Consider the following 17,529-nt stretch of genomic DNA (forward strand, 5'->3'; position numbering starts at 1 on the left):
AAATGATTGTGGGTCAGGCTTTTATTTCAATGCACCATTTAGATTTGAAGAGGCACTTGCCTAATCTGTCACTGATTTTCTGCTGCATATGAATGAAGAAACACTTACTGAAAGCTTCAGGTACACAAGGGAATTGGGTCCTAATGCAGTTGGACCTTTTCTGGCAAGCATATTCATCAGTGTCAACCCAGAAGGCAATATTTTTTTGCAATCTGATGTTTTGCTATGACAGACATGAGTAAATAATGTCTGCCTAAATAACCCATCATGACGGGGCTTTGTGGATGGCATATACTGCATACAACTGGACTGAAATAAACTTCATGGGATCCATCTCAAATCGCAATTAAGGATGAATGTGGTTTAAGAATTCGAAAACACTTGGACTCATAGAATCGAAAAAAAGGACTCTGGTGCAACACATATTTGCCCATGTTAGCTGGATCTTTCTCATTATAAATTATCATGAAACCAATATAGTAACTTACATGAATGCCATGAAACAATGAGTCAATTAAGCTAACTAGCCTTATTAGGAATTGGGCACATTTTGACACGTGGTTGACACGTGGTTGAACACACTGTATATTGTTTAGGGTCTGAGAGCAAAATTCCATGATGGGATGACTACAACTTAGTAGAGATCCTGAGCACTACACTGGTATTTGCTTGAGGAACAGGGGTCCCTATCCTCCTTATATCTCAGGTTATAAGTAGGTCCCATTGCATTGGTGTCTGCCACTATCTGAGAAACAATGTGTTCAAATGTTGTGAATTGCTGATGTGTCTGATTTCATAGGCAAGGTCATCCAACTTCAAGATACCTTCAAGGCCCTGATAGCACATGTCCATGGTAAGCATGGAAAGAGGAATCTCCTCCAGATAGCTGCGGTAGTAACAGTCTGGAGGCATGGAGGGGTAGTCCATTTGCATGGCTCCCTGATCATCCTGAGTCATCATCAGCAGATGATGTATGGACCAAAATGATGTATTTATGAACCAAAATGATGATGTATGGACCATCAGATGTATGGACCAAAAGGGTTTCTTGCACCGCATGTGGATAACGTGACTCTTGTCCCCAAAACACAGGCTACAGGACAGCCAGCCAGGCATCTGAATGCCCTTGCCGTTTGCAGCTCCTTCTTGGTAATTAACACCTCAAGGAGATGTAGCGCCATGAGGGACGTCCTTGAGAACCCTGGACAGGAGATAGCACTGCCCAGAGTGCAAACTTCAAGAGGGACGCCCTCAGGGTGACCTGGCCCTCTGCCAGCCTCATGCCCCTTCTCAGGGATATCTGCCAGTGAGAGTGGATAAATGGAGGATCCTCAGCAAAGTGAGGTCTAGGCCATCTGACAGAACAGAGGGCTGAGCCAGGTGGCCAGCACCCTGCACCTGGAAGCCACTTGTGGGGTTAGGGAACAATCCCAGAGTGTGGCATTGGGTGACCCTGCACAACAGTTCAGCTGGGGTAGATGTGGAAGAGGCAGATGGGCCAGTTCAAGAGTGCTCACATGGACATAGTGGGGACTTGGACTCAGAGACATGGCTCTATTCAACACATTCCATCTTTCCTCAAGCTAGTGAATATGGGATATGCAAATTTAACACCCTGAGCTTCTCTACCAATTCAATGTCCTGTGGTACTGCTGGGTCACTTTCTATCGATGACTATCTTTCCTCATTATGGAGACTGATGCTTCCTACTTTCTTGGTATGTGGAGGTGGGCATTGTCAATTTTACCTTTATTGGTGATGAAAAAAATAGCTTTGTCGTTTTTCATGTCTCATTCTGGTTAGATATTAGTTTTTAAGCAATTTCTTTATTTTGGTTTTTGCTTTGAAGCTTCTTCTGAGTTTACTGAGGAAACATTTCCCAGTATTCTGTCATGATTGGTGAACTACAAGGTTGTATTTTAGTATTCTTTTATTCCAGCTGGGGAGAACAGAAAGTACTGCTGACCATGTGTGAGCCCCAGGGGTTTTCCACTCTAATCCCTTATTGGGGTTCTTTCCTGGCCTCTGGCAGTCTCCTCCCATGCATGTGTGGTTCCCTCCTCAGCTGGAGATGCCAGGGAGTGGAGGTAACTTTGGTAGCATGCACCATGGAGCCTGCACATGATCAAAAGATGTTATCAACCATGGCGCTCCCTTGTTTAAGTATGCTCTGCTCCTTTAAAACCCCCTGCGTCAGGGAGAAACCCTCACAGCTGGATTTTGGACAGGAGTATGCATTCTCACCACTGGCTGGCCTTCTGAATAAAGCTCAAATTAGTTTCCCACCAAAAGTAAAACTTTGAACGTTGACCTTTCCAGCAACAGGAAGCTGAATTTGGGTTTTGATAACAATAAAACAGAGAGTGGAGTGGCATTTGCCAGGGGCTGGCAGCGAGGGACAATGAGGGTTAGATATCAAGGGGTGTGATTTTCTGTTACGCAAGACGACCAAGTTCTAGAGGTTTTCTCCACAACGTTACACCTGTAGTTAACAATACTCTACTGTACGGTTAACATTTAGGGAAGAGGGTGGATCTCAGTTTCAGTGAGATCTTACCACAATACACGAGTTTTGCTCCTCACTCAAAGTATGCATGGAGCACACACTCTGTACAGATAAGTGAAAATAATTTTTAAAAATTTACATATTTGGATCCTAACCCTGAGGATATGCCATTTACAAATATCTTCTTCCATTCCGTAGGTTGCCTTTTAGTTTTGTTTATTGTTTCCTTCACTGTGCAGAAGATTGCTATTTTGAGGTATTCCCAATTGTTCATATATGTATGTATGTGATTTTCTTGTAATATTTTTAATTTAAATTCAAGTGTGTTAAACATACAGTGTAGTATTGATTTCAGGTGTAGAATTTAGTGATTCATCACGTACATATAACACCCAGTTCTCATCTCAACAAGTGCCCTCCTTAATGCCCATCTCCCTTTCAGCCCACCTTCCCCACTTCCCCTCAGTTTGTTCTCTGTATTTAAGTATATCTTCTGGTTTCCTCCCTCTCTGTTTTTATCTTATTTTATTTTTCCTTCCCCTATGTTGTGTTTCCTATATTCCATATATGAGTGAAATCATATGATATTTGACTTTTTCTTACTGACTTATTTCACTTAGGTTAATACTTTGTTGTTCCACCCACATTGTTGTAAATGGCAAGATTTCATTCTTTTTGATGCTTGAGTGATATTCCATTGTATATATTTACCACATCTTCTTTATGCGTTCGTCCCTTGATGGATATTTGGGCTCTTCCACAATTTGCTTATTGTTGATAGGGCTGCTATAAACATCGGGGTGCCTGTGCCCCTCTGAATCAGCATTTTGGTATCCTTTGGATAAATTCCTATAAAACAATTGCTTGATCACAGGATAGTTCTATTTTTAATATTTTTGAGAAATCTCCACACTATTTTCCAGAATGGCTGCACCAGTTTGCATTCCCACCATGTTAATTTTAGCCATCCTGGCAGGTGTGAGGTGTTATCTCATTGTGCGTTTGATTTATGTTTCCCTGATGAGAAGTGACAATGAGCCTCATTACACGTGTCTTTTCGCCATCTGGAAGTCTTCTTTGAAAAACGTCTATTCATGTCTTCTGACCATTTCTTCACCAGATTATTTGTATTTTTGAGTGTCGAGTTTGGTAAGTTCTTTATAGATTTAGCATACTAAGCTTTTATCTTATATGCCATTTGCAAATATCTTCTCCTGTTTTGTCAGTTCCCTTTTAGTTTTGTTGATTGTTTCTTTGTTGTTCAGAAGCTTTTTATCTTGATGAGGTCCCAATAGTTCATTTTTGCTTTTGTTTCCCTTGTGTCTGAGAGATGTCTAGTAAGAAGTTGCTCCGACCGTGGTCAAAAAGGTTGGTGCCTATGTTTTCCTCTAGGATTTTGATAGTTTCCTGTCTCACATTTAGGTCTTTCATCCATTTTGAATTTGTTTTTGTGTATATTGTAAGAAAGTGGTCCAGTTCCATTAGAATTTCATGTTGCTGTCCAGTTTTCCCAACACCATTTGTTGAAGGGACTGTCATTTTTCCATTTGATACTGTTTCCTGCTTTGTCGAAGATTAGTTGATCATATTGTTATGTGTCCATTTATGGGTTTTCTACTCTGCTCCATTAATCTATGTGTCTATTTTTGTTCCAGGCCCATACTGCCTTTATGACTACAGCATTGTAATATAGCTTGAAATCCAGAATTGTGATGCCTCCATTTTTTTTTTCTTTTTCAGGATCGCTTTGGGTGTTCAGGGTCTTTTGTGGTTCCATGATAATTTTATTTTTTTTTCAACGTTTATTTACTTTTTTTGGGACAGAGAGAGACAGAGCATTAACGGGGGAGGGGCAGAGAGAGAGGGAGACACAGAATCGGAAGCAGGCTCCAGGCTCCGAGCCATCAGCCCAGAGCCTGACGCGGGGCTCGAACTCCCGGACCGTGAGATCGTGACCTGGCTGAAGTCGGACGCTTAACCGACTGCGCCACCCAGGCGCCCCTCCATGATAATTTTAGAATTATTTGTTTTAGCTCTGTGAAGAATGCTTGTATTATTTGACAGGGATATTTGCATTGAATGTCTAGATTGCTTTGGGTAGTAGCAACATTTTAACAATGTTTTTTGTTTTAATCCATGTGCATGGAATATTTTTCCATTTCTTTGTGTCTTCTTCAATTTCTTCCATATGTCCCAGGTTTCAGAGTAAGGCTCTTTTAACTCTTTAATGAAGGTTATTTCTAGGTATCTTATGGTTTTTGGTGTAATTGTAAATGGGATCATTCCTTGATTTCTCTTTCTCCTGCTTCATTACTGGTGTATCGAAATGCACACATTTCTGTATATTGATTTTGTATGCTGCAGCTTTAATGGTTTATTGTATCAGGACTAGCCAGTTTTTGTTGGTGGAGTTTTTCAGGATTTCTATATATAGTATAAAATTCAACTCCAAAACTGAATAATCCTATTAAAAAATTAGCAGAAGGCATGAATAGACTTTCCAACATGCAACATACAGATGGTCAATAAACACATGAAAAAACGTTCAACATCACTCATCATCTGGGAAATATAAATCAAAACTACAACGAAATAGCAACTCACTCCTGTCAGAATGACTAAACTCAACTACACAAGAAACAACAGGTGTTGGTGAGGATACAGAGAAAGAGGAACACTTTTGCACTGCTTGTGGGAATGGAAACTGGTGCAGCTTGTCTGGAAAACAGTATGGGCATTCCTCAAAATGCTAAAAATATAACTACCTTATGACTGATGAATTGAACTACTAAGTATTTACCCAAAGGATACAAAAATACTAATTTAAAGGGGATTGTACCTCTATTTTTATAGCAGCCCTATCAAAAATAGCCAAGCTATGGAAGCAGTCCAAGTAAGCATTGACTGATAAATGGATAAAGTATATGTGGTATATCTACACACACACACAGACACACACACACAGACACAGACACACACACACACACACACACAAACACACACACACTCATACTCATACACTGGAATGTTTCTCAGCCCTAAAATGAATGACATTTGCTCTTTGTAATGATATGGATGGAGCTAGAGAGTATTATGCTAACTGAAATAAGTCAGAGAAAAATATATAATTTAATTCATATGTAGAATTTAAGAAACTTCAAATGGGAAATGGGACAAATAAGAGAGAAGGGCCACACCAAGATATAAAATTTTTTCAATGTTTTCAAATTTATTTTGAGATAGAATGGGGGAGGGGAAGAGGAAGAGGGAAGGAGAATCCCAAGCAGTCTTTTTGCTGTCAGTGGAGAAACCAAAGATGGGCTTGATCTCAGGAACCATGAAATCAAGACATGAGCCCAAATCAAGAGTCTTAGGGTTAACCCATGGAACATGTAAACACAACAAAACAGACTCTTACCTATACAAAACAAACTTATGGTTACCAGAGGGAAGGTGGGAGGAGGGTTAGGGAAGTAGGTGATGGGGTTGCAGGGGCGCACTAATAATGAACACTGGGTGTTGTATGGAAATGTTGAATCACTATATTTTACACCTGAAAGTAATATTACATTGCATGTTTACTAAGTGGAATTTGAATAAAATCTCTAATGATGTATTTACAGTGTCTTCAAATGGCCTTGTTGGCATACAGCCCACGAAGAAACATTTATTCCAGAAAATATACTGACAGAGGGAACAGCTAGAATTTTGAGCTAAGGTTTGTGCCTTTCCTTCCCCACCCCAGCTCAGCAAATGCAAACTCCAGTGCAAGTAGCTGGGACTATAGGTGTGTGCCACTGAGCCTGGCTGCAAACTCCCCTCCAGACTGTTGTAGCCAATACACAGGGTTCATGGTGACCAGCTTATGTTCAGAGGACTCTTTCCCAGAGGGACAGGATGTCAGTGACCCTAAGCTGTTTGCTGTTGAGGCCAAGCCCCAGCAGGTGCCACTGAGATGTGGGACTCACTCATTGTTTGCAGCCCCACTCCCAGGATGGAAACTCTGCCGTGGGTACAGTCCACTAGGGATCCTGGGAGCCTGGTCACCACAGACCTGACTTGTATGGCAGGACTCTCATGCCACCAGGACAAGCAAGCCACAAGGAAATGAAGGTGCCACACACCCCTAAACTGAGCCCTCAGTTTCCAAACTGAGTGAGGAGGGAATCTTGTTTGTCCTCCCCTGCAGCTGCAGACTTTTGCCCAGAGTTTTTCCCAGGGATAGGGGGAGAGGGAACAATCCACTAAACCAAGGTGCAAATCTGTTCCGGTGCAACTGACTTCATTTCCAGCTGAGAGTGAGGAAGGTCTGGGCCTCATATTGTGGGAGAGTCAGGTGCAGGAGACAGATGGTTTCAGTGGAGTATTCCGAACCTACTCCTCCTCACCTGCAGGAGAGAGCCAGAGCCAGGGACAGTGGAGGGAACAGCTCCTGTCAGAACACATATCACATTATGGCCTCAACAACTCTCCATTCAGAAGAGTCCTAGGTTCTGGGGTCTAGTCTGTGGAGACTTGATACATCAGAGCATGGTTGAACATAGGGGAGCACTCAAATGGAGCAGAGGATCTTACCATGTGGTGAGGAAAAGAAAGACATAAAGAATGCCCAACCAAATCACTGTCACCATGGTCTGGCTGTGTGAATGTCCCAGGCTACACCACCTCTGTAATTACGAGACTACTGCCCTTCCCTCCACCATCGTGTCTTTTAGTTTCACCTGGTTTCAGATGTGTATCAGTAGTGTCACATTTATCTGAAAAGCATCCCATTGATGGAAGTTTCATACTTGGTTTATTCCTTTATATTTAGGAAGACTTTTGCCTTATTCTTAGCTTCTAACACTAAGAAAGATGCTGTAAATATTTACACACCATTTATTTTCTGAGCATGGGATTTCATTCTGGAGCAAACACTCGGGAGTGGTATTTCTGGGTTACATGTTAAGTAGTCCATGTACAATGTCATAAGCAACAGCCAATGATTTTCCAGAGCTGGTGTTCATTTTTCATTCCTACCTGCAGTGTTTGAGGCCCCACGTGTGCTGGATGCTCATCTGGATGGTGTTGCCAGTGTTCCCTTCATACCTGAGCCCTCAGGATGAGTCCATAGGGCATCTATTGCATTCTTGATTTGAATTTCCTTGACAGTCAATGGTGTGAAGAGTCTTTTTCTGTTCTTACCTAATGTGTCTATAACCTCTAGGATGGGATGTTTACTACGCAAGGCTGTGCTTGTTTTATAGAGGGTTGTTTCCTTTCTTCCTATTGACTGTTGAGGGTTCTTAGCATATTCAGGATGCAAATCCCTTGGTGGTTATGCAATTTGTGAATATTGTCTCTTCCTCTGTAATTTGTCTTACTGCTATTGATTGCCACGTGTTCAGAAAAAGTTATTGATTTTCACAAAGCCCATTTATACTATTTCTTTTTATGGGCCTTCGTTTCTTAGGTATAATTTTGGTTTTCATAATGATTGATTGCTTGTGACTGATATCTTTTTTAAAATTTTTATTCTTCAGAGAGAGACAGAGACAGAGACAGAGAGAGACAGAGTTCAAGTGGGTGAGAGGCAGAGAGAGGGAGACACAGATTCTGAAGCAGGCTCCAGGCTCCAAGCCGTAAGCACATAAACTGACACGGGGCTCAAACCCACGAACTGTAAGATCATGATCTGAGCTGAAGTCAGATGCTTAACTGACTGAGCCACCCAGGTGCCCCACTAATTTCTTGATTTACAATGTAACTAAAATCTTTTTTTTTTCTGGTTTCTCTCAATGTTGACTTCTTCCCTAAGTGGCCTGTGGTCTCTGTTGTTTAAGTTTATAGTGTGTAGTAACTCATTTTCATGGCATGGTTTTTTCATAATATATGGAAATTCTGTTCTCATGCTGAAATTGAACTCAAGTTTCACAAGAGATGCTGTGTGTGTCTTTTTGGCCAGATTGTTCATCAGATTTGATAGATGTGCTCTGGGGCCAAAAAACACGTTAACCTTTCCAGGTTTTGTGGTTTCTATATGTGTCAGGAGCCATTGAGCTCTGTGCACACAAGCAAGTTCGTGACTCAAGATTTTTCCTTCACAATTCTATGCGAAATGCTGATAATTCATTCTGTGCATTGTCACTGTCAGACACTTCATGAATAGAACACATGAAACTGTTTTATCGTTTCCTGAAATTATTTTTTGTTTTGCATGTTTGGGAGTATAAGATTTTTTCTTCCTTCCACGGGGAGCTCATACTGCATTTGTGGAATTATTCCAGGCTTCTCATCTCCTAATGCTTTTGCAACGTGCTGTACAATGTTTTACTAAATGCTTATTTAGGTTTATTTGTACTCTGCCACTTTGGGTGATAGGAGCCCATGAGACAGCCTGCACCATATGGGTTTTTATTTGTCCCCATGTAAGTGATCTGTCATATTGTACATTTATAGAACACATAGTCCCTCACTTTCATGCACCAGAAACAGGGGACATGCTTCTTTTCAAAGAGAAGGGAAAGGAATAATAGGGAGTGGAGCCAGGAAGGACGCGGGAGGAAACCAGGAGCCTGGCAGGAATGGTCATCTCTCCACACTTTCCAGTTCTGCAGGTGAGGGTCCCTGCTGAGACCCAACCTGGGTTCTTGTGCAGGTGTCTGGACAAGCTGCCCATGGGTTGTCGGCAGTGGAGTCGAGAAGGGCAGCTGTGGTTTGAATTACAGCCCACCTGGCACCACTGGAAAAGTCAATTATGTTAATGTCCACTACCAGGTAGGGATCAAATGGGTAAATGCAAGAAGTTAGACTCACTACCTTAGGTTCCATGTTCATGACAATTTGTGACAATGTTTCTCCCTTCCTTTTTTTCCCACTTTTGTAACTTTTTAAGTTTGTGTTTATCAGATTACATACTGTGTAATATTAATTTCAGTAGTAAAATATATTGATTCATCACCTACTTTCACATCCGGTATGCATCAGAACACGTGGCCTATTTAATCCCCATCACCCATTATCTCATCCCCCACACACCTGCTCTGCAGCAACCCTCAGTTTGGTCTCTAATCTTAGGGTTTTTTTATGATTTCTTGCTCTTTTTCCCCTTCCCCTATGATCATCTGTTGTGTTTCTTAAGTTGCCCATATGAGGAAAACATATGGTGTTTGTCTTTCTTTGACTGACTTACTTTGCTTAGCATGATTCCCTCTAGCTGCATCAACATCTTTGCAAATGGCAATATTTCCTTCTTTTTTCTGACTAATATTCCATTGTATACATATAGCTCATTCATCACTCGGTGGACTTTTGGTCTCTCTCCTCACTTTGGCTCTCACTGTTAATGCTGCTGTAAACATTGGGGTGCATGTGCCTCCTCAAATCAGAATTTTTGTATCCTTTGGGTGAATACCTAGTAGAGGAATTACTGGAGTGCAAGGTAGTTTCAGTTTTAAGTATTTAAACTTTTCTGGAATGGCCACACCACTTTGCATTTCCACCAAGAGTATAAAAGGATTCCCTTTTCTCCTCATCCTCATCAATATCTGTTGTTTCCTGAGTCGTTAATTTTAGCCACTCTGAGAGTTGTGAGGTCCTATCTCATTATAGTTTTGATTTGTATGTCCCTGATGTTGAGTGATGATGAGTATTTTTCATTAGCCATCTGGATGCTTTCTTTGGAAAAGTGTCTAGTCATGTCTTCTGCCCATTTCTTCACTGGATTATTTGTATTTTGGGTGCTGAGTTTGATATGTTGTCTGTAGATTTTGGATAGTAAGGCTTTATGAGATATATCATTTGCAAATACGTTTTTCAATTCTGTAGGTTGACTTTTAGAGTAGTTGATTGTTTCTTTAGTTGTGCAGAAGCTTTTTATTTTGATGAGGACCCAGTTATTAATGTTTGCTATTGTTTCCTTTGCCTTCTGAGACACGTCTAGTAAGAAGTTGCTTTGTCCGATATCAAAGAAGTTGCTGCCTGAGTTCTCCTCTAGGATTTTGATGGTCTCCTGTCTCACATTTAGGTCTTTCACCCATTTTGAATTTATTTTTGTGTATGGTGTAAGAAAGTGGCTCGGTTTCATTCTTTTGCATGTTCTGGTCCAGTTTTCCCAACACCCTTCGTTGAGAAGACTGTCTTTTTTTTTTTCCATTACATAGTCTTTCCTACTTCATCCAAGATGAGGTGACCATACATGTGTGAGTCCATATCTGGGCTTGCTATTCTGTTCTATTGATCTGTGTGTCTCTTTTGTGCTTGTAGCATACTGTCTTGATGACTACTGCTTTGTAATATAGCATGAAGTCTGCAATCATAAAGTCTCCTGCCTCTTTGTGTAGCATAGACATGTCAAAAATACTTGCTCCTTCAATCCTTAACATTGACTGTTTCCATTTCTTTGTGTCATCCTCAGTTCTTTCATCGTATTTATATTTTTCAGAGTATAGATCTTTTAACCCTTTGGTTATCTTATTATTTTTGGTGCAATTTTAAAGGGGATGATTTTTTTTGATTTGTCTTTTCTGTTTCTTCATTATTACTATCTACAAATGCAATAGATTTTTGCATGTTGATTTTGTATCTTGTTACTTTGCTGAATTTGTGTATCAGTGCTTGCAATATTTTGGTGGATTCTTGGGTTTTCTATATAGAGTGTCATGTCATCTCTGAAGAGTGCAAGTTTGACTTCTTTCTTGCCAATTTGAATGCCTTTATTTCTTTTTGTTGTCTGTGAGGATAAGACTTCCAGTGATATGTTAAGTAGAATGATGGGAATGGGCATCCCTCTTGTGTTCCTGACAGCAGAGGAAAAGGTTTTTGTCCCCACTGGGGATATTAGCTGTGGGGTTTTCATTTATGGTCTTTATGATGTTAAGGTATGCTTCCTCTATGCCTTATTGAGGGTTTTTATTAAGAAAGGTTGCTGTACTTTGTCAAATGCTTTTTTTACATCTATTGAGAGGATCATATAGTTTTTATCCTTTATCTTATTGATGTGTTGTATGACATTGAGTCATTTGTGAATATTGAACTACCCTTACAGCCAAGGAATGAATCCCACTTGATCGTGGTAAAAAATAATTTTAGTGTATTTTTGAATTCAAGTAGCAATTATTTTCTTGATAATTGTTGCATCCATGCTCATTAGGGCTAGTGGCTTTTAAGTCTCCTTTTTAGTGGGGTTTGATTTGATTTGGAACCATTATCATACTGTTCTTATAGAATGAGTTTGTAAGTTTTCTTTCCATTTCTATTATTTGGAACAGTTTGAGAAGACTAGAATCTTCTATCCTACTTAAATAGATTATGTACACTCTTCTTTAAATATCAGGTAGAATTCACCTGTGAAGCCATCAGGCCCTGGTCTTTTGTGTTTCAGTAGAGTTTTGATTACGGATCAATTGCTTTGTTCATTATCAGTCAGTTCAGGTTTTCTATTTCTTCCTTTTTCAATTACTGTAGTTTACATTACTGTAGGAATTTATCCAGTTCTTCCAAATTGACCAGTTTGTTGGCATATAAATTTCCAAAATACTTTCTTCCTATTGTATTTCTGTGCTATCAGTTGTGATCTTTCCTCTGAAATTTGTGGTTATATTAACTTAGTCCTTTCTCTTTTGTTGTTGGTAAATCTGGCCTTGGGTTTATCATTTTTATTTATGCCTCCAAAAACCAACTTATATTTTCATTGATGTGTCTAATGTTTTGTTTGTTTCTTTATCATTTGTGTGCTCTAATGTTTTTAATTTACCTTCTCCTGCTGGCTTTAGGGTTCATTTGCTGTTCATTTTCTAGCTTCTTTAGTTGTGAAGTGGTTGTGTGTTTGGGATTTTTCCTCTTTCTTGAGTTTGGCTTGTATTGCTATATATTTCCCTCTTCCAACCACTTTTGCTGCATCCAGAGGGGGCACTGGCATGTTTTCATTTTAATTTGCATCTATGTATTTTTTATTGCTTCTTTAATTTCCTGAAAATCTCATTAATTCTTTACCACAGTGTTCTTTAACCTTATGTATTAGTGGTGTTGCCAAAGTTTTTCTTGTGGTTGACTTCATGTTTCATAGTGTTTGGTATGAAAATATGCATGTATGATCTTTGTATTTTTGAACTTGTGGTGAGCTGATTTATGACATGTTATGTGATCTTTTGTGGAGAATGTTCCATGTGCAGTCAAAAAGAATGAGCATTCTGTTACTTTAGGATGGAATGTTCTGAATATATCTGTTAAGTCCATTTGGTCCCAGGTGCCTTTCTAAGCCATTGTTTCCTTATTAATGTTGGGTTAGGTGATGTGTCCATTTCGGTCAGTGGTGTGTTAAAGTTCTCTATTATTCTTGTATTATTATCAATAAGTTTTTTTATGTTTCTTATTAATTTATTTATGTATATCAGTGTTGACAATTTTGGTGTATAAATATTTAAAGCTTTATATCTTCTCGCTGAATAGATCCCTTCATGATAATGTACTGATTTCCTCATCTCTTGTAACACACTTTGGTTTAAAATCTAGTTAGTGTGATATGAATATTGTACTAAACCTTTCTTTTGACAACCATTAGCCTGATAAATTGTTCTCCTTCCCCTCACTTTCCATCTACAGTTGCTTTAGGTTGAAAATGAGTCTATTGTATGTCGTGTATAGAAGGTCTTGTATTTTTAATCCATTCTGATATCCTATGTCTTTTGATTGGATCATTTTTCCCTTTTACATTCACAGTGATTATTGATAGATATAAACTTAGTGGCATTGTGTTACCTCTGAAGTCACTGTTTCTGGAGATTTTCTCTACTTATTTCTAGTCTTTGTTTTTTTAGTCTTCCTTTGCCACTCAAATAATCACCTTTAATATTTCTTGCAGGCTGGTTTAGAGGCCAAGAACTCCTTTGATTTTTGCATTTCTGGGAAATTCTATCTCTTCTTGTATCTGAATGACAGCCTTTCTGATAAAGTATTCTTGGCTGAATAATTTTCAACTGAGCATGTTGTGGATATCATGTCACTCCCTTCTTGCCTGAAGGTTTCTGTGGATACATCTGCCATAATCTTTTCCTTTGTCTTCCCTGTTTAGTTCGTGACCTCTTTTGTCTTGGTGCTTTTAGGGTTTTCCTTTTTCTGTGTGTTTTGCCAATTTTACTATGATATGTCTCAGGGTTGGCCTGCATTTTTGAATTAATGGCGTTCTACGTGCCTCTAAGATGTGTATGTCTGTTTCCTTCCCCAGGTTGGGAATTTCCCATGGTAATTCACTCAGATAATTCTTCTTCCCTTGTTTTATCCCTCTCCTTCTTCTGAGACTCCTTTGAAAAGCATTTTATTACACATTATGGAGTTGCTGAGATCCATAAGCATATGTTTGTGATGCAATATTTTAATTTTCCTCTTCCTTTCTGCTTCATTTCCTCCATAATTTTATCTTCTATGTCTCTTATTCATCTGCTTCTTTCCGCCTTGAGGTCATTATATACAATCAGTTTCACATCTCAGTTACAACATTTAAAACTTCAGCATGACTAGGTTTTAGGTCATTTCTATATCCAGTAATGGTTTCCCAAATGTCTCCTATGCTTTCCTCAAGCACAGCAAGTATCCTTATGATAGTTTTTAAAAATTCTATTTCCTTGTGAGAGTTTTTAGAAATTCTGTTTGAGGCATATTAGATATATGTGTTTTAATAATATCCCTGGCAATGTCCTTTTATCATTTTTTATTTTGGGATGAATTCCTCCATCATGGTGTATTTCTATGTCTCCACTTTCTTAAGTGTTTTAGGAAATCCCGTTATGTTTTCTGCTTCTAGATTAGTGTCTTTATTGAGAAGTGTTCAATTACTGTTGAGGGCTTGACACTTTAGGAAGCATTTGTTGTATGTTCTGTGTGCACTGTGCTGTCGTGTATTGGCTGCTCTGTCCTTCAGCTAAGTCCTCTGCAGAGTTTCTCCTTGTCTCCAGTGATGAGTGTTTAGACATTGTCCACAATGTTGTGAATTTTAACTAGGTGAGTTTGTTCTGCCTGTTAAAAGAGGCTAATTCCTATTTCCCCTAAAGGTGAAGTTATGCCTCACTATATGGTCAGTAGACTTGGTGCCTGTGGGGGTATATGTCGTCTTTTGAGGGAGGGGCGCACTGCTGGTCTGGGTTCCAGGCACTCTTTCCCTAGTAAGGAAGCATCTGAGGAAGGCAAGGGGGGAGTATAGCTTGGTGTCAGTGGCTCAGCTTCTACTGGGAGGTGTTGTGCTGCTCACTGAATTCTGTCCATCCTGAATGGTGGGAGGAAATATTGCCATCAGCTCCCTCTCTATTCCCTGGAGTTGGAGTTCCCAGCTGCCATGTTCAGGAAGCCTTCACACAGAGAGAACAATCTGTACTCATGGATCCCAGGCTTCCATCAGAACCCTGCATTCACCCTGTCATGTCCAAGCCATTGGCCCACCTGGCGGCACAGGGCTCTTATGTTTTATCTCAGGAGCTCTAGCTGGGTTTGAAAACTCCAGATTATATGAACTCAATATGACAGGGACATCACTGATCCTCTGGGAGAGGGTCTTGCTGTGCTGTGCCTGGAGCTAGTTACCCCAGAAGGGCAGTTTGCATGAACACTAAGGGCTTGGAGTTCATGGTGAAGAACAACAAGAAGGCAGCATTCAGTTAGCTGCTCTCAGCAGAGGCTCCTATGCTAATGACCAGGGCAGTGCAATGGTGCCTGTCAGCTCTCCTGCCCCATGAGAGGAAATGCACCCTTTACGAAATGCAGCCTGAGAAGGGAACTGTCTCTTCCCAAGTCGCCCAGGGGATTCTCAGACCACAATGCCCCCTATGGGACCCTGCTCTCCTTCTCCACAGAAGCACAGCTATGCCCACCAGGCTCCATGCCAGTCATGGCATGGACTTCTAAATCTTCAGTCCTTGAACTCCACGTTTACAGGAGGTTGACTTGTCCTGATTACCTTTATGTGTCATCTTGACTGCATCATGGGTGCCCAGACTCCCCACTGTTTCTGTGGATGTCTCTGATGTGTTCCAGAAGAGACTGGCATTTCTATCCATGGTTTCTGTCTGCCTGGGCATCACCCATTCCACTAAGGTTCTGAATAGAAACTGATGCAGAGGGAGGAATAATTCCCTTTTTTACTTCCCATGTGCGTGTTTGAATTAGAACATTGGTCTCCCCTGGCCCTTGTTTTGAGAGTTACATCATCAGCTCTCCACGTTCTGAGACTAGACACTAGTTCAGAATCAGATGAGAATTACACCACTGGTTTTCCTGGGTCTTCAGCATGTGAGAGTGGAACGTGGGTCTTATCAATGTATTTAGTCATGTAAACCGATCTGCTTCGGTTTCTGTGCCTCAGAAGAATCCTGACTAATACACGGAGATGAATTATCTCTTCTTTAGAGGAATTGAATAAAGCTGTAGCTCATTTAAAATCCTGAGTAGCAAGTGCCATGAGGGAAGTGTCACGTTTTTTGATTGGGGAAAGCGCTGGGTGAAGATGATGGGGAGCTGTGGGATCCTGTGGTCCTGGCTGCACAGTGAGTGCATCTGGGACTCCTGTAAAGGTTCAGCTGTTGTGCGTCAGGAAATCTGCAATTCACTCATATAGAGAGACAGGAGTAAGGAATGCAAAGAACTGCGTCTTTTGTGCATGTTAGGGTAGTTTTCCTATGACAACACAGTTGCTAATTCAGGGTTAATAGGTAATCACAGAATCCTGTGTCCAGGGTGGATCCCTGGGGAAACGGCTGTGTGGAGAGGAAGCCCCAAGACCCTGACAGGAAACCTGCCTGTATCCTCCAACTGCACCTGCTCCTGGGAACACAAAGCAAAATTGTGCATAGTGTTCACCCCCTGGTGGTGCTGTTCCCCTCCTGCAGGAAGGTTTGTGTCTGGGCTCCCAGTGAAGTCCCCTCACTGTGTCACTCGCACAGTAATATGTGGCCGTGTCCTCGGTCTTCAGGCTGTTCATCTGCAGATACAGCGTGTTCTTGGCATTGTCTCTGGAGATGGTGAATCGGCCCTTCACGGAGTCTGCGTAGTATATGCTACCTCCACTACTACTAATATATGCGACCCACTGCAGCCCCTTCCCTGGAGCCTGGCGGACCCAGTTCATGCTATAGCTACTGAAGGTGAATCCAGAGGCCACACAGGTGAGTCTCAGGGACCCCCCAGACTTCACCAGGTCTCCCCCAGATTCCACCAGCTGCACATCACACTGGACACCTGCAGACACAAGACATGTTGGTCAGTAAACTGTCACACATCCATTGGTTCTCACTCATATCCACTCACATGCTCAGTGTCTCTCGTTCACCATGAATTACCTTTTAAAAGAGCAACAAGGAAAACCCAGCCAAGCACAAACTCCATGGTGTGGTGTCTGTGTTCTGTGCTGATCACAGAATGGGAGCACCTGGGACTCCCGGGGTTGGGGCTTCTCTCCCAGCTACAGTGTCGGGACTGGGCTGGTTTTATCAGCACAGAGAGGGCTTCATTTGCATGTGCTCTGACATATATATCACACTCCAGACTTAAATTTGATTCTAAATAGTGAACGACAGGGTTAGGGATGCACTTATAGTTTAGTTTGTGTAGATGGTGCTGTGACAATATGAAGAATTCTAATCAGTGAGCCCAGGTATATTTGCAGTCCTGTGTGCATTTTTACAGGTCTTTCATCAACATAGATCATTTTCACTCTACAAGTGTTTTACATATTTTTTGAAGTTTAATCCAAAATACTTTATTCTGTGCCATTTTCAATTGTATTATTTTGTTATTTGTTTTGCATATATTTCAATGCTGGTGTGTAGAATCACAGGTGGTTTATTTTTTATTCATTTATTTTTTTTTCTTTTTGTATCCTGCCCTTTTCCTCATTTTTAAAAATTAGTTCTAATATTTTTTGTGGTATCTCTAGGCTTTTGTTATTTTTAAGATCATGTCATCTGCAAACAAGTAATTTTCCTTCCTCCTTACTGATTTAAATGTCTTTTATTTCTTTTTATTGCCAAAGTTTGTGGGTACTTCTTCCAGTTGTAGGA

The 17,529-nt window shown here is 40.6% G+C and overlaps 1 gene segment (V, D, J or C); it reads right to left on the reverse strand.

Annotated features, from left to right (window-relative positions):
* Window positions 1-16,160: 16,160 nt before the first annotated feature.
* LOC109492277 lies at window positions 16,161-16,970 on the reverse strand. The segment is given in 2 exon segments: window positions 16,161-16,708; window positions 16,810-16,970. Coding segments are annotated over 2 exon segments (579 nt in total).
* Window positions 16,971-17,529: the final 559 nt, after the last annotated feature.

This window comes from Felis catus, chromosome B3 (genome assembly GCF_018350175.1).
Source record: "Felis catus isolate Fca126 chromosome B3, F.catus_Fca126_mat1.0, whole genome shotgun sequence".
In the NCBI taxonomy this organism is placed as follows: domain Eukaryota; kingdom Metazoa; phylum Chordata; class Mammalia; order Carnivora; family Felidae; genus Felis; species Felis catus.